The 27044-nt window shown below is 38.5% G+C and overlaps 3 protein-coding genes across 5 annotated transcripts in view; 1 reads left to right on the top strand and 2 right to left on the bottom strand.

Annotated features, from left to right (window-relative positions):
• The window catches only part of TFB1M (transcription factor B1, mitochondrial), a 30201-nt gene extending 8578 nt beyond the window's left edge, over positions 1-21623 (top strand). For both annotated transcript variants that reach the window (XM_068406058.1, XM_068406049.1), the window contains exons 5-8: positions 161-312; positions 5025-5144; positions 16652-16779; positions 19536-21623. In XM_068406058.1, the coding sequence (XP_068262159.1) occupies positions 161-312; positions 5025-5144; positions 16652-16779; positions 19536-19797 (662 nt within the window). In that variant the 3' untranslated portion in view covers positions 19798-21623. The remainder of the gene's footprint in view (positions 1-160; positions 313-5024; positions 5145-16651; positions 16780-19535) is intronic.
• On the bottom strand, positions 10599-11258 carry CLDN20 (claudin 20). The gene has a single exon (XM_068415268.1). The coding sequence runs from the start codon at positions 11256-11258 to the stop codon at positions 10599-10601; it is 660 nt and encodes a 219-aa protein (XP_068271369.1).
• The window catches only part of TIAM2 (TIAM Rac1 associated GEF 2), a 188904-nt gene continuing 182737 nt past the window's right edge, over positions 20878-27044 (bottom strand). For both annotated transcript variants that reach the window (XM_068406037.1, XM_068406029.1), the window contains 5 exons: positions 25493-25551; positions 24534-24639; positions 23675-23762; positions 22951-23105; positions 20878-22089 (listed from right to left, as the gene is read on the bottom strand). In XM_068406037.1, the coding sequence (XP_068262138.1) occupies positions 21446-22089; positions 22951-23105; positions 23675-23762; positions 24534-24639; positions 25493-25551 (1052 nt within the window). In that variant the 3' untranslated portion in view covers positions 20878-21445. The remainder of the gene's footprint in view (positions 22090-22950; positions 23106-23674; positions 23763-24533; positions 24640-25492; positions 25552-27044) is intronic.

The following is a 27044-nucleotide window of genomic DNA, read 5'->3' as shown; positions in this document are numbered from 1 at the left end:
ACAAGTAAAAATGGAAAGGCATAATTTTGGCGTGGCACAAAATTGTTTTCATATTTTAAGTCTGGGTTGATATGCATGTGTCTTTCTTACGTGTTCTTTCATGGCAAAATCTTATCCAAAACTTTTTGACAGTTGTTTTTCTTCCATCAAATGTTAACAGAGCCACCAGATATACATATCATTGGGAATCTGCCCTTCAGTGTTTCAACTCCTTTAATCATCAAATGGCTTGAAAATATTTCCAAAAAGGATGGACCTTTTATTTATGGCAGGACGCAGATGACGTTGACTTTTCAGAAGGAGGTTGCAGAGGTAAGATGTTAGTGTTTCCCCAAAATTTTACAGATGCTAATTGAACAAAAATTGGTTTACATGCAACCTTTTGATTAAAAGTGCAAAACCAATCTTAGTTGGCTTTAAAAAGAGAGGGAAGAGTTGGTTCAGTTTTTAGTTTGTGTGGCTGTAAATTAAGAATTTTAATGTTGAGTTAATCATCTACTCTGATCCTTTCACAGCACACTTTTTTTTTTTTGTATTTCTTATGGAGGGATGTATTTCCTTGAGATACTTAATCTGTTCTTTTCTGAAGTCTGATTTCTTTGACATGAATAGATTCCAGAGCACTCTTATGTTTTTAAATATCTTTCTTATCTCACAGTCATTCATGCACCATTTCATCAGTCTGTTTTTCCTTACCTTTCAATTATCTTAAAAAATACACTCATAGTTATTTCCTTTGCACTTTTTATTAAAAATAATTTTTGAAAAAGACACCTTCCTTGAAATAAGGAAAAATGGAAGGTTAGCATTATTTCCAGTTGTGATTAAACACTTAAAACACAGGGAGTATTTGTGAAAACCATGGAAAGTGACTGGCTTTTTTGAATGAGACTTGATATCAGGATTATTAATGTATTCCTGCCAGTCTTGTGTGTAAAAAAAGGCATCATTTGAGTTCTGTCACAGCAAGTCCAAGAGCAAATTTAGATTTTACTTTGTCTCAATAGTTACAGTCTCAAAGAAGGCCAAATTGATCTGCTATGTAGTAGTATTAATTCTAGATCAGTTGATATTAGGTTGACTTACTCCACAGTCCTTTCAGACCTAACAGTTTATTTCTGTTGCCATTGCATGAAACATATCATAATGTAGAGGCTGGAAGACTTTTTGCTTTGTATTTATGAAAGCGATGTGGTGTCTAACCAGCATCTCAGTATGGCTTCTACCAGCATCTCACTTGCTTTAAAAAAAAGAAAAAAACAAACAAAAAACCAAAAAGGAATTTGCACATCAGTCTGAAAACTGAATTTCCATCTAAGTACTCCAGTGTTCATAAATATCTGATTTTTTGTGTGCAGCCTAAATGTGTGTATTGTTTTAATTTTAGTCTTTCAAAGTAAAAATTGTGCTGGTTTTTGGGTATGTAGATTAGTAAGGTTTATATATGCAAATGGCATGTCTGCTGTAATTTTTTGGGATCATAGAAAACCATATTGTGCTGTCATTACTCTAGCCCAGTAATCAAGATTCAAGACAAGTACTGGAGTATTTCCAGTAGGTGGCTCTAGAGAACACCAGGGACAAACATTTAGTATGAAATAAACTAGATTTCTTAATTCAGTTGTGAGCTTAGGTGGTTTCAGGCATTAAAAAATCCAGATCTGTTTTCCAGAAGGACTTCTTGTCATTTGAGATGAGGCCTTGTTTCAAAAGATGGCTAATGGACTATGATGTAAAAAGCAAAGTGATGATGGGTAAGATGTGAAGTTTTGTGACAGCAGGGAAAACATTGGCCTAGCACTGGGTGAAAGCATAAATCACTCTGTACTTTATATAACTGTAACCAGCTGCATACGCCATTGGTGACGTGCAGATTATAGTGCTTCTGCACCCAGTATAGCTCAATGAGATGCAAAATACCATGCGTTCTTAAGTTCCTTGTACTTAGAACGCTGAGAAGTTAGAAACACTGGGAAATCTAATATGTTGTTCAAGGTCATGCAATGAATCAGTGTTAACTGTTGTTGAGTTTGCATTCTGGGATCTCTTGATTCTTGTTCTTACATGTATTTAAACACAGATCTTCCACTGAAGACAGAATTGTTCATAGTTTCTGGTTTGCATTTCCATAATTGATTTGACATAATGAAAAACTCATTTGAGAGAGACTATTTTGTTTTATGATTAGGAGAAAGGATGATAATCAACATCTGTCTTTTTTTCTGGGCCTCTGGAGTTGCTTAAGTTAGCCATTGTAATTTGGCATATACAGGCATATTCAGTACCAGGAGACAGAAAACAGTGTAATGCAGATAATAAGTTGCTACTGATACTTTATGTGTCTGTGGATTTATATTCTTGAAAGGAAAATGTCTTATACTCAAAAGTTTGATGTCCTCACTGGGTGTTCCTAAGCTGAGAGCCTAAATATCAAAGAAAGTCTCAGTATATATGCCATGAGCTCACCAGAAGGTTAAAATGCTGTCATGGAATGGAGCCATGTGCTTTATAACCAATTAGGATAACTTCATGTTAACAGTAAGAACATGAAGCAGCATGCTGTATTATTTGTGGTCAAGCTTGTTTTTGCTAGTATAACAGGTGGAAAATACTTTTGCCTTTCTTGCTGGTGATAGTTTCCTGCCTTTCTGTTTCCCTGTAGCACAGCTACGTGGGCATGAGTTATGTCAGTGCAGACCTATTACTACGGACCACTCTGTTCTAATATGATTTGATTACATTGATTAAAATTGTTGATGGGAACCAGCAGTTATGTTATATACTGAATTCTGAGGTCTGTTAAGGAGGATAAGGCCAGATATCCGCAGCAGTGAAAATGACACTTTTAAGTGTCGAGCAGATCATTTTGTCTCTCTGTAGTTTAAATTCGTGAAATTGTAGGTTAATTCCTGTGACAAATTTTGCAGATTCATTGGTAATGGGGTTTTAATACATGTTTATGAGAAACACAATTGTATGGTATAGCTTACTGAACAACAGAACAAATAGTTGTTCCTGAGGTAGTCATTGAGAGTGGTTGATAGTGAGCAGCATTGGGAGAGATGTCAACTACTACCTTGACTGTATTCCAGGTTAGGCTTCAGAATCTTTGTTTTGCTTCATGCCTTGCTAAAATTTTAATAGCAGATGCAAAATGCCTAGTTAGCTGAACTGCTGCATGATTTACTTAGTGCACTTTCAGATGCTATCCATATTTTAAAAGCAGGAAGAAAGAAAATTTTGAGACCTGAGGGGGAAAAACCTACAAAAATAGGTCAGGTCATAGAAGTATATTCTCAGCATTTTTGTGTTCCTTGAGCAGTGCCGTACACAGGTATGTACCTGCTGATGTGGTTGAAGTGCTTTAATGGAACAGCGGAACAGTGGAACTGTTACTGCCCAGAGCTGGATGTTGTTACATTATCTTTTCTGTACCTGAGAAGCAGGAACAAACCGCCCGAGACTTGCTGGATTGTTTTCGTGGGAAGACTGGCTTGTTTGAATTGGCATTGGAAGGACTACAAGCGTTGTCATGAGATCTGTTTCATTTCCACTGCAGAGGTTAAGGAAGTGCATGTCTGATTGCATTGTTAGACTTTCCAGCCTGTTTTTTTCAGAGAATAATAATGATGGCAGATAGATATTTTTTTTTTTTAAATGGGTTTCCTCTGGAACAATAATAAAGGTCATTTTACATGCTGATGTAGGCAAAAAGAATCACTGGGCTTTCTTTCTGAAAAGTTGTTGAAAAGTATTTTATTTGCTCTGTGCTAATACTTAAACTTCCTTTCAGGAGGGTTGTTTAAAAAGAATTGTAACACTTCAGCAATAGGTTTAATTTTATTTTTCAGGGATAGTTTTAATAAGCATGTCAACATTTCATGAGTAGGCTTTTCATCTGAAGCTACATGATGTACAGATGTTACCAGATATGCAAATTGCTTTTCATCTTTTATTTTTTTATTAAGGTAGTGGTAAATAAAACAGGAACCTTCAAAATTCTATTTCTGCATGGTTAGTGTAATGTTTTTTACCATTTCAGACTTGTTTTACTGGGTGGTTTTTATGTTTAAATCAAGCTGTGGGAGGGGAGGTTCAGGTTAGACATTAGGAAAAATTTCTTCACACGAAGTGTTATTAGGCGTTGGAATGGGCTATCCGGGGAGGTGGTGGAGTCACCATCCCTGGAGGTATTTAAGAAGAGACTGGATGTGGCACTTAGTGCCATGGTCTAGTTGACACAGTGGTATTAGATCAAAGGTTGGACTTGATGATTCCAGAGGTCTCTTCCAACCTAGTCGATTCTATGATTATGTGAATCTTGTTTGTAATAGTAAAACACACGGAACGTGTTTCTTGCCAGGTCATGAAAGTGTAGAAAACCTCTGTCCAGGCTACTTTTTTGATAATCTTTGTAAGAAATTTATTGGGAAAATCAGAGAATCACTAAACTGAGCTTTAAGTATTAAATACACTTACTGTTAGGTATTCTAAATGTATGTGAAGTAGATCCAACTTCCTTGCATATATTGTAAGTGTAGACCAATTAATAAAGAAGAAAATTTGTCTTCTATCTGATTTTGATTTAATGGAGCTTTGTTTCATCTTGAAGGAGAAAAAAAAGATATTTGGATAGAACAGTAGAAGGAAAGGATGTGGGAATACTGTCAGCTGGTGTTATGTTTGGTTTGAATCCTGCAGTCAGAAGAGTTTTAGTCTTCTCTTGTGCCCATACAAAATTATCTTGATATTCATTAAGTTCTGCAAAAGTTCAAGGAACTCCTTTTCATGTACATTTGATTGCTGGACTGAGGTTGTAAATTAGCATGGTATCTTAGTAAAATGCCGCTACCTTGGAGAAAAGAATTCTAGATGAACGGGGCATAAACTTTGATGTGAGTTCTTAACAATTAAGTGTTTTTTTAATTTGTCTTTGCCTTTGATTATACTGAAAATCAAGCTTTAATGTAACTGACCACTTGGTGAGTTCAGTTTCACTGATTCATGTTTTGATTCTTCAATAGAGGCTTACAGCTAATCCAGGAAGTAAGCAACGTAGCAGACTGTCCATCATGTCTCAGCATCTCTGCACTGTTGAAAACTGTTTCGTAATTCCGGGTCAAGCCTTTGTTCCAAAGCCAGAGGTAAGTTTTGATGTATTTCTTTGGGTTTTTTGTTAATTTTTCAGTCAAGCAATATGTCTGATTTTGAGTAAGGAACACAGTTGAGTGCTCTAGTTCAACATCTCCATAATACGAAGTGGAGTGATGTGATATTCCTGTAAACAAAGCATGCTTGCTTCAAGAAGATGCTTTTCTTTTTGATTCCTCAGAACTTGACTTTGACTTTTAAGTTCTCTGTGCAAGATCAGCATACTTCTTTGGGTGCTTCTGGAGAGCGAGGTTAGGATTTCATGACAGGGTAGTCTGCTAGGATTGTAGCCTGTTTGGAAAGCCTGCTGTTTTACAGTTTGCATTTATAAATAGTTTGGGAATTGTGCCTAGAAAATTTGATGGGTCTTTTGAACGACCCTGATAAATATAAGTTTTTCATTTGTCATCTTTGTGAAAGATCTCTGATTTTACCATGCCTATAATCTTTATGTTTCACCCTACTCATCCTCAGCGTATTTAACTCCCTCCTATTCACTCTAGCACTTCATCCCACTGCCTTTTTCAAAAAAAGTTAACAATCTTTTCTCTCTCCTATCTGCTCTTGAGTGAGTAGAGGAGAACAGTCTCTTTGCTGTCCTCTTATCTACTGCCACTGTTTTTTTTTTAATAGCCATTATGATGACAGGAATCAAGAATTAATAAATTAAACTGCATTTTGTCAAGAATGTATCTTCTTTTTTTTAAAAAAAATGTGTGCATGACACTAAGTGGGGTCTGTTTCCCCTGAATGCACGTGGAAATCTGTTCTGTTTCACAAATGAACTTGCAACTTCTGAAAGTTCCTCTAAACTGGTTGGTTCAGCTCATCAATGTGTCTCTCCTCCCCCTTATCACAGTCTTATCTCTTGGTCTTTTTACTCTTCAGGCTTCTCTCTTGAGAACCTTTGGAAAGTCATTCTCTCTCTTTTATCACCGTGAATTTTAAGGCCTGTATCTGGGCATACTCTGGTGATGATTTAAAATTCTGGTAGTATTTTTTGAGCAAGTAACTGTTCAAACATGTTAAATTATTAGTTGTGACAGCAGTCTGTTGTGAAGAAAAAGGACTATGCTTAAAACATCTTATTTTTTGCTTTGTGTTTTTGGGTTGTTTGTTTTTTTTTTTCTCCTGTCTCCTAGCTGAAGAAAAAATAATTTCAGGATGTCATCTCTCTGTTAAATATGTGAAATAGTGTTCAGTAAGGCCAAAATTCCAGTTTTGTGGTGGTGGTTTCTCAATGGTGGATACAATTCGAGGGCGTAGTAGATCTAGTGTAGTCAAAAGTCTTGTGCAGACTGTGTCTTGGAACTGGGAAGCTAGAACTGATTTTCCTGTTTTCCTGTACTGAAAAGGCCATAGTTGACTGGGAGAGAGATAACTTACAGAGTTGTGACAAATGTCTTAATATAAGCAAATCTTACAGTCATTTGGTGCTCTGTTGAATAAAAAAGGCAGTACCACTAAGGCAAGCATATTTTTATTGACTATATTTCTTTGAGTTAAAACAAGTATTGTCTATATTGCAAAAGCAGAAAGTACAAATTTTTCAGGCAGACGTGGCACCTGTTTTCACTGTGTTTTGTTTCCTTCAAACTCCTGTTTTAGGTTGATCTTTTGTTTTGTCCCTGTTTCTTTTAGCCATAGATTGAGTTTTGGTTTTAGGTATTATTGTTCCTGATAGAATCTGTGTTTTCTTGGAAAGCTCTTGCAGCATATTGTGAATGAAGTGGCTCAGTGCTTGATTTTTGTTTCGTAGGTATACAAAATTCAGGTACTTCTGTATGAAGTTTTAGGAAGAAAAATTTTCTGCTCCTGTAACCCATGAGTACTTCATTTTGCTCATAGTATGCAATTATTACTTTTTTTCTTATGCCTTTCTGTAAAAATGCCTTTGGTTCTTATTTTACAAATGTTAGTTTTAATTCACATACATAGCAATGATCATGGCTTAGTGTCATGTCAAAACCCTTACTGAAGGTGGAGATGTATGTTTTTGGGAAGCAGTTGTTAACCTCATTTGCTCAATGAATGAATATTATTTCAACAATACCTATGAATGTTGAGACGTAAAATACACTGGTTTGTGGAATGGAATGGTGCTGCACAGCATTGTGTCTGAGCAAAGAAAATCTGGCTTTTTGGTCATAGTTAAGTCTCTGCAATGCTGAATAACTGCTGATACTAGCATTGGGAACAGTACAAAACAAGCTCCTTGATGAATACATAGGAAACTCAAAATGGCTACATAACAGTAGTAATACAAAAAAGACGTAATTCCATTCTATGTATGTTAGAATAAAGACTCTTTACATATTAGATGCATAAAACTTTTCACTCCTCAAATGCTATAACAGAAGATCTTACTTTTTCCAACAAACTAAACCTGTAATTTTAAGGCCCCTTCATACTGTTTTAGTGAATTTTGGGCTAATAATATGGGAAATGAAAGTTGTATATAGATATGCAAAATAAATAGCAGTTGGTTTTATTGAAAGACTTTCTGGACGTCCATAAATCCATGGGCCCTGATGGGATGCACCCACGGGTGCTGAGGGAGCTGGCGGAAGTCATTGCTAGGCCACTCTCCATCATCTTTACTAAGTCGTGGGCAACGGGAGAGGTGCCTGAGGACTGGAGGAAAGCGAACGTCACTCCAGTCTTCAAAAAGGGCAAGAAGGAGGACCCGGGTAACTATAGACCGGTCAGCCTCACCTCCATCCCCGGAAAGGTGATGGAACAACTTGTTCTTGGTGCTGTCTCTAGGCACATCAAGGATAGGAGGATCATTAGGGGCACTCAGCATGGCTTCACCAAGGGGAAGTCATGCTTAACCAACTTGATAGCCTTTTATGAGGATGTTACCCGGTGGATAGATGATGGTAAAGCTGTGGATGTGGTCTATCTCGATTTCAGTAAAGCGTTTGACACGGTCTCCCACAGCATCCTCGCAGCTAAACTGAGGAAGTGTGGTCTGGATGATCGGGTAGTGAGGTGGATTGTGAACTGGCTGAAGGAAAGAAGCCAGAGAGTGGTGGTCAGTGGGACAGAGTCCAGTTGGAGGCCTGTGTCTAGCGGAGTCCCTCAAGGGTCGGTACTGGGACCAGTACTATTCAATATATTCATTAATGACTTGGATGAGGGAATAGAGTGCACTGTCAGCAAGTTCGCTGATGACACCAAACTGGGAGGAGTGGCTGACACACCGGAAGGCTGCGCAGCCATTCAGAGAGACCTGGACAGGCTGGAGAGTTGGGCGGGGAGAAACTTAATGAAATATAACAAGGGCAAGTGTAGAGTCCTGCATCTGGGCAAGAACAACCCCATATATGAGTACAAGTTGGGGGCAGACCTGTTGGAGACCAGCGTAGGGGAAAGGGACCTGGGGGTCCTAGTGGACAGCAGGATGACTATGAGCCAGCAGTGTGCCCTTGTGGCCAAGAAGGCCAATGGCATCCTGGGGTGTATTAGAAGGGGTGTGGTTAGCAGGTCAAGAGAGGTTCTCCTCCCCCTCTACTCTGCCCTGGTGAGGCCGCATCTGGAATATTGTGTCCAGTTCTGGGCCCCTCAGTTCAAGAAGGACAGGGAACTGCTAGAGAGAGTCCAGCGCAGAACCACGAAGATGATTAAGGGAGTGGAACATCTCCCTTATGAGGAGAGGCTGAGGGAGCTGGGTCTCTTTAGCTTAGAGAAGAGGAGACTGAGGGGTGACCTCATTAATGTTTCTAAATATGTAAAGGGCAAGTGTCATGAGGATGGAGCCAGGCTCTTCTCAGTGACATCCCTTGACAGGACAAGGGGCAATGGGTGCAAGCTGGAACACAGGAGGTTCCACATAAATATGAGGAAAAACTTCTTTACGGTGAGGGTGACCGAACACTGGAACAGGCTGCCCAGAGAGGTTGTGGAGTCTCCTTCTCTGGAGACATTCAAAACCCGCCTGGACGCGTTCCTGTGTGATATGGTCTAGGCAATCCTGCTCCGGCAGGGGGATTGGACTAGATGATCTTTCGAGGTCCCTTCCAATCCCTAACATTCTGTGATTTCTGTGATTTCTGTGATTTATCCGGCATTATCATATTCCTAAACTTCAAGGCCTGTATCATATCCCCTTTTCATTCCATCACCCATGCTAGCAAATTAACAGCAATCTGATTCTTGTTTAGGGAAGCATTTCACAGAATCACAGAACCACAGAATTTACATAGAACATACTCTACCAATGACCAATACAACCCAAAATCTGTGTGTTGAAAGACAAAGTTAAAGGATCTAAGATTATTAATCAAAATAAGGGGGTTAAGAAAATAAACGTAAATGAAGAAGCTGTCTCTTTATCACCATTGTATATTGCATTTTACACTAACAGAATACATGCGAGTGGGCCTGAAACAAACCCTACTGGAATAATTAAAAGGATTCATAAAGTTCATTTAGAAGGCCAGAAACATAGAAGACAATAAATAGTAGCTGTATTATTTGAACTGTTAAAAGCTACTTTGAGCAAGTGTAAGCCAGAACGCTTTCAGATTTTTTCTTCAATATAGATATTTAGTTTGTATCTTGTGTGTTACAGTTTGCAGGTGTTTTCATAGTCATGCTTACATTTCTGTTGTTGTGTTGCTGCTCAAATGTAACATTCATTCCGTAGTGATAGATTAGTAGCAATTGGTGAATGCCCAGTAGACATTTCTTTAACAATAATGAATGAAACCCACAGCAGGTGGCAGTTTGGGGCGGGAGGGCCATTTTTGGCAAGATCTGAATGGTACTGCTGATTCTTCAGCCTGATATGCAGAATATACAATGCAGCTAAGGTTTGGGGCTATGGGGTTTTGTTGTGGGTTTTTTGTGTGGTTTGGTTTGGGTTGTGTGTGTGTGTCTGTGGTGGTGTGTGTGGTTTTTTTTTTTTAAAGAAATCTAGTTACCAAGGCAATTGAAAACTGAAAATGAAAGGCAGATGTGTTACTTAAAAACCATTGAATGGGCTGCTTGGACAGAGAGTGGTTGGAGTTTTTTTCCTTGCATCATAATTAAAATAAAGATAAAAAAGTAAGATACACTACAAAACATTGTATGTTATTGATAGTCTGATTTGCGAAGTAGAAAGCAGTTGTTTTTTAAGCATCTTTGCTGTAACAAGCCATCAGTACATTAACTGTACTGTCAGTTATGTTTTAAAGTAGTTCCTTTTTCTTCAATAAATGATACTTGGAAAGCCAAAAAGAATGGTTTGAAAAATCAACAGAAAAAAGTACTCTTGTAGCAGACTTATGCATTGTTTCCTACTTCATTCTTTTTGTGGATGCCGCTATAAATGAAATATCTTGTTTAAACATAATTGCAACCCAGATGTAAGAAAAGTGAAGTGCAATGTTATATATTCTTTGAAAAAATCAAACTACATTTAGCACAAAAAAAGCCTCAATAGATAGAAATAACTGTATTTACACATAGTCCTTCAGGTTGTAACCTGTGTTGCTCTCCTCCTCTGTGGATGGGAAATGGTGCTGCTTTGGAGGGTAAATCCATGCTCCTTGCTGCTTTTTAAAACAGGAAGTGCAGAAGATCACACCTGCGATAAGCAGAAGCCCTGCTGAAATGAATCCTGTATAAACCGCTCCTCCTGGTTCATGTTTACTGCTCTCTGGAATGGTCTGGTCCAGAAAATCTGAAATAATTTCTCTTGTATACCAGGATGTTGGTACTAATCCAAAGATTCCTGCAAGAATGAAGCAGATTCCTCCAGCAAAACAAGCGTGACTTTTGCTGTCAGTGTTCCCTCCCAGCTTTGTGCATTTCATTCCAACTGTAGTGATGCAGATCCCAAAGGCTGATAGGATACAAGACAGTACCATGGTGGTCCGTGCAGCCTGGATGTAGATGGGGAGAGAGAGAACGGAGTATTTCAGGGTACAGCTAAACATCCCAGTGCTGTACCATGTGCAGTCCATCCAAAGTCCTTGCATCTGTGTTATAGCTGTTATGATATTTGAACCAACATCTGCATTTACCTTCCAGTTTGGTAGCAAGGTGGCTGTGATATCTCCAAAGACACCGAACAAAGCCAGAATAAAAGCAAAGAACTGCAGGCTTGCTGATGCCATGATGATTATCTGCTGTCACCTTTTGTCTGCCCGTTTCTCTCTTGTAAACGAGTGTAACTGGTTGGTAGTTTCGTAGCCAAGGCTGTAGCCCTCTGTGTAACAGGGAGGAAGAGGGGGTGGGAGATGTATGAGGGGGAAAGAAAATATATCAGCGAACAAAAAAAAAGCTTGCATTTAAAATCAGAGCTATCTGAATGAACATGACCCTGCAGCAGATGAGAGCAGCTGAGCAGCTGTACACAAGGTACTTCAACATAAATGTTGGCAAACGGACAGTGTTTTAGAATTGCTTGTAAGAAGGAACTGCTGCCCTTCCATACGTGATTGCAAGTCATCAAGCAAAGCTTCTTTCACTGGAGTTGATTTTGGTAATAGTATACAGATTGCAGGCTTACTAGACAAATATACATTGTCAATGGAACATTAGAAACTTGCAGATTAGAAGTCATTGTGGAAAAATGCTGTGGTAGGAAATATATTGTACTCTTCAAGTACCTTCCTTAAGTGTGTTGATGGCTTTAGTCAGCTCCTGTGGACTATTTTATAACAATGAACATTGATAATACTATCTTTTGTTTAAAGTATAGTTAAAGGTAGCCCTTTATTTCATGTTGTCTGTTCTTTTGTTTAATAATTTTTATGAAATTTCATGTTTTTGAAGGAGAATAAGATTGAATTTATTTTTTGCGGTATTTTCACAATTAAGTCACATGTGACTTTTCTAAATCAATATTTTCAGTCAGTGATTCCCAGTCCTTGACTTAAAGCATCAGTATTGAGCAAGTCGTAAGAGCTAATATGATCTGCTTTCGTCTATAAAATACTGTTTTTAACACTGATAGGGAACAACTCAGTTGGGCAAGTGCACTTTTTTTAAGCAGTCACTTATCTGTCTGAAGTAATTTGCAAGTTTGCTATTAAGTGGCAGTTTTAAAAACTGTTTAACCCCCCCCCCCCCCCCCCCCGCTATTCTTGCATAAAGAGTCAAATTTCATTTGACAGATGAGAACATTTAGGCAGTATGGTAACTGTGCACCTGGGAAGACAGAGCTGTTGCTGTTACATCAGCTGCACTGTTGGGATAGGAGATGAGAAACAGTGGTTTGAAACCTCTGTGATGAGGATTAGAAATGTTGTCCTGCCATTTGAGTGGGGCTGTGTAATTGGCAGGTTTTGTCTTTTATCAGAGTGATAGAGAAAGAGCAGTCCTCAGTCTGGATTATGCTTTCTAAGACATTCTATCTAAATATGAACAATAATATTAAAACTGATCTTTAACATTAGAACTTTTTTGAAAAGCCATAATAATAGGACACAAAGTTGAAATAAATGGAACACAAAATATCTGTAGCATTGTACTCTTATTTCAATTCATTATACATAGGACAAGGTTTTGATCAATACATATTCTATCATCAGTCTTTAGTGGTATTCCGTAACAAGTAATCCCCTAATTTATGTATTGTACTTCGTTCAGGTAATTGTTCGAGGATGTCCTAACTCTGTCCGGCATATATGTATTAAAAATGCTTATAGTTAAGGTGAGAATATTAACAGCTACTCATTTTTAAAATCTTATTTCAAAGACCTGCCTATTTCCAAATCCCTTCAGTTTGTTCAGACTGTGAAGAGCTGCTTTGGCAAATAGATATCATTTGCTGTATCAGGCCCATGGGAAGGATGGCTTAACTTCCTTTTACAGAAGGAACTAACATGTCTGGATAACTCAAAACTCATTCAAAAGCATATTCCGGAACAGATAATTAGGATCTTGAGTTAGCCTTTTTCATTGCTTCCTTTTTAAAATTTCAGTATATACAAACATGCAAACCTAAACGCAAACCACTGCAAATGGTAGTCATACATTACATTTAATGGGATGAGCCACATTAAAGGCATGATAAATTCACGTATAAGCACTGCAAGTGTAATAAAAAATACAGTTATGTTTCATTCCTGTTTGTGTAACACTTACTGCTGGATGGGAGGTCTGAGATGTTTTCTTCACTGTAGATGTCCTGGAAAAATGCAGTTTCTCTTGAGTGGAACTATCCCTTCTCTTGTAAAACTGCACTGGCATGTATTAACAAAATTTCTTGGAATGTTGGGTTTTTTTTTCCTCTTCTCTGCAGCAAGTGCATTACTGCTGTTTGTTCCCTCTCTTAGTTCCATCTAGCAGAGAATAAAGGAGTACTTTGTTTAATGAGTTTTGTTTGACAAACATTCAGTAAGGGAAAGCAGAGAGATTATGGAGAAAAACACATGGAGGCCCTTAGTCCTAAATACATAATAATATCCAGGTTCTATGATGAAAATTGTGAACAGTGATTAAAAGGAGTAAAATCTTGAGAATCCAGAAACTCTGTAGACTTACGGATTGGAGGGTGATGGGGGAGGGTAGATTCATTTAAGTTGAACTGAGAGCCAGAGGCCGGAGAACTTTGTTGTTTGTGGGTTGTTGTTGTTGTTTTGGGTTTGTTTTTGTTGTTTTTTTTTTTATCACAGATAATCTTATTAAGAGTTTAAATTTCCTAGGAAAGAACTATGCCATTATTTTAAGCCGTAATTGGAACAGCAGGGCATTTCTATTCAGCTACAGGTTTTGCTTCTCTCTTCTTGACAGCCTTAGCCTTCTGTAGGTCATCCTATAATTTGTTACCTTTGTACGAATCTGTATAAAAGAATGAAGGAATAAAGCTACTAATAAGGCTTATATGGTAACTGGAGTACATGGGAGAAGTGGCCTCGACAAGTTGGTGTGTGAAATCAAGAAGTTAGGAGAAAAGTCTCACTGATTGCAGCTGTGATATACCCATAGGTCTGTACCTGACTTACAGTTTTCTGTGATCCTATTTGTGAGCCTAGTGTCAACGGAGTTATTACAAAGTTCCTGCTTACACAGGAATTAGATGACTGCTGTTATTGTGGTGGCACAGTTATTTTCTTCTGGAAGTGAACCAAAATGAAACCCTTGCATTGGAACAAGATTGCTACGAGATACACGTATCTGGTGTTAGACCTAACATTTGTCTGTAGTAGACAGATAAAATGCTGGTACTGAACACTTGGTTGGTGAAAGTGCTGGCTTAGAACTGTTGTAGTAGGATCTCAAGCAGTCTGTTTTAATGAAGTTGTTATATGTTCTGCTTAGGTTTCAGTTCCCTATGAGTAAATTACAGCTTGAAAAAGGGTATGTGGGTTTGCTTTTAATATAGCCCTGTTGCAAGATACGTGTTGCCCATCATGAGACCTTCATTGTCAACAATTAGTAAAAATTGTCTCAACTTGTGTTGCCCATTATGAGACCTTCATTGTCAACAATTAGTAAAAATTGTCTCATTTAAGCTTATTCTGATTTACAGTGTTGATTTCATCAGCAAGGCAGCGGGCTTCTCTGAATTAAATTGTACTGTCACATGTTCCTCCGACCGTACCAGACCATAAACCTTCTTTGTACAGATACACTAAAACAGCAAGGGGTGAATAATTGCTGTACTATTGACAGTTCAGGATATATCAGTTGAATAATTTTCGTACTCATTATTTTGTAAGAATTGAGTATTATTTTGTAAATATTTCTAACATACTTGGTGGGGGGAAAAAAGTGTTAGTAATAAAATTATCAGCAAATTAACTTGTGTATTTTAAGTGCTCTTGTGTATCTTATTTGCCTTCATAATTCTACTCTCTATTTTATGCATATTAAAAAGCTTAGGGAAAAATAGCATGTATAATTTTAAAGGAGTGGCCAATTACTAGTGAAAAGCTTTCCCCTGTATCTGTTGCTATAGTAACCAGGCAGCTTTCCTGGGGTCCAAAGAAAACAGCGTCTATAATGGAACAAATGCTGAGAAGTGCTGTGTGTTGTTTCAGAAGCAGAAATTATTGCCCACTGGCCTCGAGATTGCAAATTGAGCTGGTTTTCTCTTAAACTGTACACTGCATCTAGATTGTGTTATTTTTTTCTTTTCCTTAGAAATTTTGTTAAAGATGGAGCTCCAACTCCCAAAGAGCCCTCGTATCTCACTTACAGGCAGTTCTGCAAAATTGAGGTGACTAGGAGAGCCCAAATGGTCTCTGGTGGTTTTCTTATCCCCGATGTTGTGGGGGAAATACCTTGTTTTATTTCTTGACAAAAATGTAGATAAACATCATTTTTTGAAGTACTCTATTGCTGTGGGTTTTCTCAAACAATTGGTGCACTGAGAGTGTGCTTAGAACAGCAGCTGTTCTTTGGTCTGACTGTGTCTTTTATTTCCATCAGAAGTCACACGTCTTCAATTTAATGCCACATAGAATCCGTTCTATGAATGCCAATATTGACTTTCAGACCTTTTAAAAAGATGAATGATTGTCCATCGTATTAGCAGATTTTTTTTTTTAATCTTTTTAATAAGAGACTGAATATTTTTAAAAGCCTGGCACTTAAAAATTTTGTAGTCATTCAGTACAAGTACTTGTACAAATCATACAAATTTTCAGTGTGTTCCTCCACAGAAATTTTTCATTTTTATTTTCGTGATATCTAGTTTGGAAGATGAACTGCTTTATTCAGTGTTGTGCAGAACTGGATTTTTAGCCCAGCCTGTATTTTGTAATACAGAAGTCTGTGTTTTATATATATCTATATCTGTACATTGAAGGAATGATGTTACTTCATTCTGTTTTCAGACACAGGGAAAGCGACTGTTCTGTGAACCAGGCTTATTTTAGAACTATAAAAGAATAAAATAAGCTTGAAAAAAATCTTTGTAGAATCATTCAAATATAATTTTGGATGAACTGTGATATGCAGTGCAAATGATAGACTTGTATGGTCACTTGAACTGAATGCAAACTTATTTCTACCTACCATTCCTTTAAATAGACTTGAATTTTAAAAGCTTAATATGTAGAAAAGTAATTCCTTGGCTACCATTTTAGAAAAGCCCTAGAGCAACAGAAAACATATAGGGAATGGGTTTGGTTGCTAATTATAATACCAATCTTCTCCAGCTGCCCTTCAGCCTGTATATCAAATATTGTCTAATTTGTGTATCATGTCAGAATTGTCTTGTGGAAGGATCTGAAGAAAGAAGTGCTAATTACTTCACAGATTACATAGAAGTTGTTCTAGATGGAGGAAGTGCCATGGGGAAAAAAGTACTAATGGCATGTGAACTAATTGGAAATAGGTAGATAACTAAGACAGACTAAAATTCTGTAGGGCCTTGAAAGTTAAACCAAATCTTTATATTGAAATACTATGACATTAGTCACTGCACAGCTGTGTTACCTGTCACAATAATGTCTTCCTATGTTCTGCCTGTTTCCTGATGTCTAGCCAGTTAACTTAGAAAGAGTGTGTCTCAGAGGAATATATCTACTCAAATTTGTCTTTCTTTTCTGTATAGGTGGATGTGGCTGTGGTGCATTTCACTCCGTTGGTGCAACCAAAGATACAGCAGCCGTTCGAGCTAGTAGAAAAAGTGGTTCGAAGTGTTTTTCAGTTTAGAAGAAAATACTGCTTCCGCGGAATTCAGTAAGGATCTTGAATAAAAAATTCTCACATAATGTTTCTGTAAATGCGTCAGCTACTAAATCAGTTGAGAAACACTTGTAGCTATGAATTTGATTTTATTCCTCCCATTTTAAATTTGTCATCATAGTTCATCACATCTTTCCATTTCAGAATGTTTTCTGGAGACAAAAATGTGAGGTGAATCTCTTTCTGCTGTAATTATATAGTAATTATTGTGCATTTTTGTTAGTGCAGTTGAAGTTGTTAAAATTACTAGGATAAATTGGTGATCTTCCCAATACTTTGACTGGCTCAGAAACTAAAAAAAAAAAACAAACCAACACTAAACCAAAAAAACCCACAAAAACTACAGCATTTGTTGGTTGAGTTAAAAAATGAAAGTCTCAAAATTCAGAACCAAAGATGGCAGCGTGAGGAGGGAGAACATAATCTGTGGGAAATTTTACTTTTTGGGGGATAATGTCAAAAGGTCAAATTCTTCTGTGTTTGCTCTTTCAGGGAGTTCTTACTGGCTCTTTAAAAATCCCCATGTCTTACTGAGGGAATTTACTAGGTTCTCTAACTGATGCAAGAAACCTGCAGTCTGTTCACCAAGGATCCTGTTAAAACTCCAGGATAGCCACATGTCTGACTTGGTCTGGGGAAAACTCAGCATTCATCAGTGGAGAATGTGTGACAGAGCTGCTGTTCTGACTAGAGGCATGCTGCTGCAGCTTGGGCTAGTTCAGTTTTACTGGGCATGGTTTTGGCCGTGATGCAGTCTAGAATTAGGGTGGATGCCACCTTACTGAACTACAAGCCTTATATGTCACTATTTTAAAGGTGAACATAGAATTTTATCTCTAGTTTTGGGTTTTCCGCTTGAGACAACGCATGCCATTGATGTTTGGGATGCAGACATTTGACCTAAAATGAGTACCATTTGCCTGCCTTAAGGTTTGAGTGTGCATTTGGAGGTGGTTAGAAAATGAGTTATCTGAACTCTGGATAGGTTTGTATTTGATTCACAGGGTAGGGTTTGTTTTTTGTTTTTTTTTTTTTGTGAAAGAAGAGTTTCAGTTGACAATGTAAGCAGAAGGTACATGCAATCAGCTTATCTACATTATGTAGAATACTTCTGCCAAAGTTTTAAAAAAACCCCAACTATTGTGTAATCTCAAATTGCTAATAACTGCTCTACATTCTTTTGAGGCAAGGAGGGGGAATCTGAACTTTTGGACATCATGTATTCCCTAGCAGCTTATCATACTTTAGCCCTAGTGTGCCACTAAGAAACACAATCCTCTTATTCTTTAGCTGACCTGAAAAAAAATAGCAAATTTTGGTATATAATAAGGCTATTAAGTTTGTATAAGGTATCTATCTATCTATTGCGTATACTGTATAAAAATAAGGTAATAGAATCAGTTTACATTTGTGTGTAAATTCTGGGATCTCAGAGAGACATGGCATATGAGATTAAACTATTAAGTCCATGAAGAAAAATATTGTCGTTTGAGTTGCTGTTCATGGACATTTCTAAGATGGTTCATAGTCTCTATGTAAAAGGTGGTTAAACACTTTTGGCTCCAGGTACATCTTTTAACTACCAAATCAAAGGAGTGAGTAACTTAAGGAGGGATACCAAAATAAAGATTGATTCGTTTTAACCTTGTTGACCTAGGTGGTGAACTAATGGGGACATTTTTGACCAAGGCTTTGAGTAGCACATACTTGAAACCACGTTGTTCCCAGAAGTTCCATCCTTCTCCTGTCATTTTAAACCCTTTCTTAACTTTGTATTCTGTTTGCCCACCAAGACTTACAGAAAGCCTTTTGACTACCTTGTCCAGCCAACATATCATCTGGAGGCTTGGTGGGGGGTGGGGCGGGAGGGTGTTACTGTATTAGATGCACAGCATTTTTAGGTCTTATGTATGTATGACAGAGGCAGATAATTTGAAAATTCAGAGATGCACGTCAACCACATGCAAATTTTCTGCCTTCCTGATCTGTTGTAGACTGAGAACTACTGCTAGTAAGAGCTAGTACTGTCAATAGTTTGCACTTTGTAGTATGCATTTTTACAAGACATTAAAAATCACTTTAACTAATACTATGCATTAAAATTCGGGAACTTGAGAGAGGGAGGTGCTAACACATCTGGCCACAGAGTAAATGAACTGATAGGAATATCCATGAAAACTGACAGAGCTGAAAACAAAAGCTAGGACTCCTGGCACATTCTACAAGTTCTAAATATCAAAAAGTGAATCATAATTAAATACTCCTTTCCTCCTTCTTGGCTTTTTTTCTGGCATTGGAATTACAGTATTAATGACAAGTGATAACAGTATTATTCCCATTGGAATGAAACAGCGTGCAAGAAAGTCACATGGTTTGGATTTGATCTGTTTTGCACAGTTTAATTTGTTGTTGCTCTCTAAATATGAGGCTAATTCTAAGAAGGCTCTGTGACTGTATCCATACCCAAAGCTCTTTTTAATGTTTGCAAACATGAACATACATGCATTTAACGTACAATGTATGTATATGCTTTCCTATGTTGTTATAATTTGCATTTGCAGAAAAAGGGCTCTTATGTGTTTCCATTTGCTTAGATAATGAGCTGTATTAAGAGTGCTAGAGCTAAAATAATGACATACTTAATAGTAAACCTATATTAAATAAATTCCCAAGAGGACCCTGTTACTTTTAAGGGAAACTGAATTGTCTGAGTTGTTTGAATTTGTTTGTCTTTTCTCGACACCTTTTAGGACCTTGTTTCCTGAAAGTGGACGTTTGAAAAGAACAGAACAGCTGATGATGACAGCAAATGTTGATCCAACTCTGCGTCCTTTTCAGCTCTCCATGTCACAGTTTAGAAATCTGTGCAATACATACAGGAAAATGTGTGATGAAGACCCAGGCCTTTTTGTGTACAATTACAGAGAAGACCTGAGGCAAAAGAAGAAGATGAGGAATGTACTTAGAAGTAGTGAGCAGCCCGAACAGACTGAAGAGGAAAATGAGCTGTAACAGCTGTAATCAGCAGCAGACTGATTTTATTTGTTTTAACTCATAGAATAGTTTGTGTTGGAAGGGATGTTTAAAGGTCATCTAGTCCAACTCCCCTGCAATAAGCAGGGACATCTTCAACTAGATCAGGTTGCTCAGAGCCCCATCCAACCTCACCTTGAATGCTTTCAGCGATGGGGCATCTGCCACGTCTCTGGGCAACCTGTTCCAGTGTTTCATCACACATCATATAAAATGTCTTCCTTGTATCTAATTTAAATCTCCCCTCTTTTAGTTTAAAACCATTACGCCTTGTCCTATCGCAACAGGTCCTGCTAAAAAGTTTGTCCACATCTTTCTTATAGGCCCCCGCTTAAGTACTGAAAGGCCACAATAAGGTCTCCCTGGAGCCTTCTCTTCTCCAGGCTGAACAACCCCAACTCCTCTCAGCCTTTCTTCATAGAAGAGGTGGTCTCCTTGATTTAGAGGTGTTGATTAAGTAAAAGGAAACTTATATATTCCTACATCTGTGCAGGTATGGAAGAAATACTTCTGAGCAAGTGGTGGAGAGAGAGTGAGCTTTCCCATTTTATTTATTCATTCCATTCAGCTGTGGAGAAAAGCGAAAGAACAGTCCAGTTACAAGGTGCCTACCCGTTCTTTTTGCTTCAGGGAAATGCCTAGAACACATACCAAGAACAAGGTATGTTGTGAGACATGCAATTAAGTTGGGATACTTCTAAAATAGAGTTTTGTATGAATGAAGGTGCGTTATTGAAATGTAAGAAAAAATACTTTTCATACTTCAACATGTAAGATGGTGTTTGAGTTTTTGTGCTCTTTTTATCCTGGAACATCCTACTGTGCAGAGTAATTTAAAAAAAAAAAGCCAAAACTCTTGTATAAATATACTCAAGTGACTTGCTTAAAGGAGGATAAAGTGCACAGATTGCCTCAAGGTCTGTTAATACTCTTCTCATTTATGCAGAAGCAAAGAATTTGGGATTTAAAGCTCCAACTAGAGAAAAGCAGCATGATAAAAAGTAGAAAACATGGCTAAGTACAATACTTATTTGTCTTTTACTGTACAGGCTGGTAGAGAAAATAAAAAATACAGACAAATAAAAGATTATAGGCCAAGCTTTGTTTTTGTATTTACACATATGTATAAAGTATAAACAGCATTACAAAAATGAAATTTCTGCACTATTGTGCACTAAAACACATTAAAATAACTTAATTCTGCTTTAAATAAAGCAAAAATGAAAACCAAAGAAATAAAATGCCCAAGGTATTGAAAAATTCATTTTGCAATGCTACTTTCCATTGTAATCCCCTCTGCCACTCACTAGCACCTTTTCCACATAAAATACTAATGAGGACATCCTTCCCTTCCCCTCCCCAAGAACACTACATCATCTTAATAACTGCTTGAAAGGGATGAACTAATTTACAGACCTTGGCCAACTTAATCTATTTTTGACCCACAATAAATTAAAATAACTTAAGAATCCTTTACAGCTGTTTTTCTGGAAAAAATGTATTAGTGCACAAAATCAGATAGTAGTTTTCCTGCAGCTTCCATGAAGTTACTAGTTTTAAAGCAAACTAAGTTTGTTGAATTTTATGTGGAATTCAAATGAGTATTTTAAATACAGTGCTTTGAAAGCTAGGATTTCCCATGCCTCTCCACAGCTTCATAAAAACAGTCCTCGTTAACTACAGATGTTAAACTCTGGACGCTAAATTCTCTCTCTAAAATAGAGTTCAGATCCAGGGTTGCAGCATCAGAGTGACTGTCAAGGGACTGGTGACGTTCTTGCATTGCCATTAAAGTTCCTCTGTTACGCTTTGTGCTGTTTACTTTTCTCTTCACTGGGCAGAAATGGCCACGCACCAGCTTTGGGTGCTCTCCTGTCTGGAAGCCATCTCCTTCCTCATTTTCAGCAGCCTGATCCCGTTCAGAGTCAGTACTTGGTTCCTCAGAAATCTTCAGCCGTTGGAACTGTATTTCAATGTCTTGCGTAGGGCTGCCCTTCTTTAGGCTCTGATAGTCATTGTCATCATCATCATCACTGAGAATGTCAGATTCTTTGACAAGAACATTAGAGAAGTCGGATGCACAGCTCTGTACGTGTTTATCCGGAGATGAATTTTTGGGCTCCTGTATGCTCTCGGTGGTGTGGCAGCTGCTGCTCTGAGTACTGCTGCTCAGGCTGCACTCATCAGAGTCCTGGAAGGTGCCTTTCCCCGGGTCACCATTCCACTCGCTACTGGATGAATTCTTCAGTACCTTCAAGGACCGTGTGGAAGCTGTGCAGAAGAAAAAGGCAGGTTTACTTTTTTCAGCAAAACATCAGCTGGTTATACTGTCTCAATAGCCCACTTACAATTAGAGTGTACATAGTCTCTTGATAATCATCCCAGGTCAGAGGTGTCAGCATTCTGATACTGACAGTGTAATTCCCATGTCAGAGTTTTCATTCCACCTACCCCAGGGCTCTATGCTTGCCTTCATGTGAAATACAAACAAAATCCTCCAAAAAATTGTAGTAACAATTTACACACATCTGCAGGAAAGCAAGGTTGATTCAGGCACCTCAAGCACTGGAGGGCCAGGTTGTAGGTGGGAGTTGAACTGTCCCAGTTCCTGTGATGTTAAGGGAATTTTATAGACAACTGAACCAATGGAGAACTTGAAATAGTAGCAGCTGCTCATTTAACTGAAATGTCTGAAGCCTGCACTTAATTAGGGTATCTGCTGGGATGCAGATGTAGTGCACTGGAAGAAGCAAGACCCCTGCCTTTTGCCAGTTGTTTTAGCTTTAAATGTTATTAGGGCTGAGTTACTAAAGGGAACCCAGAGGAAAGAACACTAATACTGCGTGCCAAAGGGAGTCTGTTTCTTCCCGGCAAAATTAATTTGGGCCTTATTAAGTCTTCCCTTATGAGAACTAATGACACATCACAGTGTGGGGGGAGGGCAAGCTTGCTTATCTCCTCTAGCCCTTGTCATGCACTGAGTTATGGAGAAACTCTACCACCCAGCCCGAAAAAGAAATGGGATTTGTGGGTCTGGCACACAACACACTACAGTCATGGGAATAATTGCAAACCTTGTGCCAGCTCTGGAGTCCAGACACCATTTTTCAACTTTGAGAATGTGTTTCTTACCCAGTTTGGCTGTTGCAGGTACACGGTTCTTGAGTGGGACAAGGCGATCTTTACATGTTTTCTCCAGCGGTAGATCACATTTTATGTGACGTCTGAAATTCTCACGCAAAATAGAACGGATCACCTTCACGATGTTAGTCTTGTTCTCACAGTCACTGCAAGTTTAAGAAAACAGATAACGTAATTTTCCTCTCTATCCCAAGACACTATTAGGATAAAAATCTGCCTTCCTCCTTTCTGCTGATGTGCTTTAATGCAGTGTTTTTTTTCAGTAACTCGCTTTAGTAGTAGGTTTTGCAGCTAACATCTTTGTGGTGTTAGCCATTTCCCACACTTTCTGTTTTGAGATCTTGGTTACTTACCCTTAGAAAAACAGCCTGAAAGGTAACTTCGGTACCAAGGGATCACCCCTGAAATGGTCTTTATCAGAAGGTAATTTCTGCTAAGCAACTGAGAGTCTGATAAAATGAGTTACTTTGCCCATATCGTACTGGAATTTATGATCATACGTCTGTGCAGATTTCTGACATTGGATCACTGCGCCAAATTCACTCCCATTTCAAACAGTTACACTTTATGCACTTAAACACTGGCGTAGTGCCTGGATTCAAAGAGTGAGAGCTGCATCAGAAGTGCTGATGCGAAGGTCATGTGGGCAAAAATATTTTATTTTTTTAATTCCATTAATGTGATTTGTCAAATACAATCTCCATGTAAAGCTTACCTGCTGCACAACTGAAAAATTGTTTCTGGCCTGCCTTCTAGTTCTGACTTTGTGTGAATCAGTTCCCAGATACAGCTGTTCTCTGTTCCTGTGCATAGAAGGAAATGTTATTTTTGTATATACTTCACAAAACCTTTGGCATTAGAAAGACCACTGTAGAGCTCCTCTTCTGAAGGCAATGTTAACATAGGCACGGGTGGAGCTACAGAAGGTCTCGCCCAAGGTGGAATGCAAAGGAAAATCCCCTGAACTCTCCTGTTGTAGCAGACCAGCCAGTGCTGCCTTTGATAACTTGACCACCTCTCTTGGAGAGCTGCCTTCCCCCATTCTTAATGCTTCTCGCTGCCTTCCAGCCTTAGGCAGCCTTCTCCCAGGTTCGCAAAGCATTTGCTCTGAACACCTAGTGACACTTTACAAAAGATACAGAACCTGAGAGGATCATAAAGATCAACTCAAAGGGAAAATAAAAACACAGCCTACTACCACAAATTACAGTCACCTTTCCCACATTTGGAAAAACACAAGGGTCAGCACACACACAGCATAAGAGCGTCACCAGGACATCAACCATGGTAAATCACCTTTCTGTTCATGGTATCTTTTCATTGAGGTTTTCCATTCTGTCATTCCTTCACATCATGTTGCATCTTCCTGAACTCAAGGAAGAATCCAACATACCCAATGAAGAACGTCTGTTAATGTATCAAGCCTGTACCCCCTGAGTGTAGAGACAACAGTAGATACTATTTTCTCTACACCTGCCTGTTTCCAGAGGCTCCAGAAAGACACATGGAAGAAGCAGTATTACAGAATCCCAGTAAAACATTCAATCCTGAAGTATTCAGTGCACGGGAATTACCTGCTGTGTTACCCAGTCGAACTTGAAGAGCAGATAAAGGAATCAGCCAACGGAATTTAAATGGATCCAAATCACCATAATTATGTGCAGCACGAACATTAGTAGGCTGCAAAAAGAAAAACAACAAGGATATTTCTAAGAAGCAAAAGTAAAAAAAGTGGGGTTTTATGGTGTTACTCTTAAAAGACCTGCCTCTGAAGAGAAACTAAATTCATTAGACTTTTTCCTTCAGTACCCTAATATGTGCTTGTAAATGTAGTTGAAATGGTGATAGACACAACCTTTGGAATTTGTAGTTGCTTCAACTTTTAAAAGCACTTGTTTTTAATGGATAAAAATAATACTTTGCATATAAGTACTACTAGGGAACAATTTTCCCATGAAGGAACCCGCAGACTGTAGATTAGCAGAATACATTAATTGTGTAGCTGCTGCTGCTGCTACTTTTAGAGCCCCTCCATCTGTTATGGTAAGCATGGTGCAGTACTTCACCACTGGTACTCAGGATACACAACTTGCGACTTGACTTCAGTATTCCAGTTTTGTAAATAGGGACAGGGGAGGTTATGTTTATAATGCCCCTTTTCCTTTCCTTCCAGGGTGATGAAGGGTCTATAAACAGAGGTCTTTAACCTACACACTATGTTAAAGTAGGCCGCCGTAAATGCCGTCTGGAAGAACTAATGATTCGTTTATGGCAATGTTTCATATTCCACCTGATGGAACTAACATGGGGCTCACACAGAGAAGATGCTGCTGCTTACTAAATAACAAAAAATATTTATTGCTACACAGACACTGAGCACTTCTTTTAGCTACGATAGCTAGAATTCCAGCCTAGCGAGGGAAGGTGGCGTTTCACCACAGTCACTCCCCCTTCAACACCACTATGGTCCACCTCACGCTGCAGTAGGATCCTGTGCATAAACACCCACCACCTCCGCTGATACCAGACTTACCATTTTCTTTTTCAGTTTGTAGTTCTCCTTATACACCAGTATTACAGCCCTCTTAAAAACTAAAAAAGAAAGGAAAAAGGAAAACAATTACAGGTGTAATATCCAATGAAAATATTATCTTGGAGAAGCTGATGATTGTAGTCACAGGAATGTGAAGGATGAGATAAGCAAACTGACTGAAAAGCACCTGCCCTGTATTACGATGACACTGAGTTGTTCATCCTACACTTGTTCATGCAATGGCAGTATTTTTTCCTCAGATTTTGTTCTGAACATTTAGGATGAAGCCAGTCTTCTCCTTTATTCTGAAACTACCAGCAGCCTGTATCCTGGTATGTGAAGAAACTTTCACATAAACAAATACAGCAGGTGTAGGTTAGATGTAAAGGTTCAGATTTTCTTTTGGTAATTGGTGGATATTTTCAAGTGGAGTGAAGGGCCCATAGCAAGAGAGGGCTGTGAAAAAGGACACTAAGTCTGTTCTTCCTGCAGTTCAGCATTTGTTTAGTTGGAAACTCAAACATCTCAATTCCAACTTTTCCATCTGCAGCAATTCTCTGGTTTCCACAACATCCAACTGGAGTGGCCCACTAATGTTACCTAATCTTTCAGCCTCCAGGGAGGCAAGGACATGTTCTCTCTCATCTGTAAGGAGGAACTGAAACACAGGGGAATTGAAGCTGCAGCTGAACTAAGGGGTGGCTCTACAGAGCAGTCCTGGATCCCAGATTGAACCCAAGGGCAGTATAGCTCTGTCCCTGCTCATGCATCTGTGTTTCGTTCCAGTGGAAGAAGACAGAGGGGCAATGGTATACAGTTGAGTCTCATCCCCACATGAAGCCAGGATGCAGCCATAGCGAGCACAGCATTTACCCCAAAGCTTGGTGGTTTCCCTCAGTTCCACATATTAGGTGCATTTTCTAAGCTGCCCACATAGGGTTTGAAGTGAGAATAAAACTCAGTTTCCCAAGTGGCAGACGAGTAGTCTGCCATTCATTCATGCGTGTCCTGCTGGGAAGTGTCTGGCATACGTGGATCACTGTGGAGCTCATCCAAGGAGCCTGGGAGGTAGCTCCTGTTTGTTCTTCTGTTAGAAGCATCCCCTCCCCTAATCTGTCATGCTTCCCGGGGAAGGAGTGCACAACAGACCTGGGAAGAGAAACTTGTCTCTCGTCAGCCTGAGTTGTTCTGTAGGTGTTCATCCAATGACATTTTAAAGAAATATTTTTTAAAGAAATGGACAAGTGCCTAAGATGTTTCACTGGAAGATTTAATTACTTAGGTAATTATTAAATGATTAATCGTATATATACTATTAAATAAAACTCTTAGTTGTATGCTCTCATTTCTACATTCATTTCTCAGGTTAAAATAATCTGGATGGGGATTTCGATGCAGTAGATGTAAAGAAGAGGTTAGCCTAAATTCCCAACAGTAGAATAAATCACCATTTTCCTACCAGCCTCCTTTGAAAGCTTAGTTTAGCAGATCATTCTAAAGAGAACACTGTCTCTTGAAAATCACTAATTTCCATAGTTTACACATAGGCAGG

This window comes from Nyctibius grandis, chromosome 1 (assembly GCF_013368605.1).
Source record: "Nyctibius grandis isolate bNycGra1 chromosome 1, bNycGra1.pri, whole genome shotgun sequence".
Classification (NCBI taxonomy): domain Eukaryota; kingdom Metazoa; phylum Chordata; class Aves; order Nyctibiiformes; family Nyctibiidae; genus Nyctibius; species Nyctibius grandis.
The sequence above is the reverse complement of the archived record's forward strand: the minus strand, read 5'-3'. Positions and strand labels throughout refer to the sequence as shown.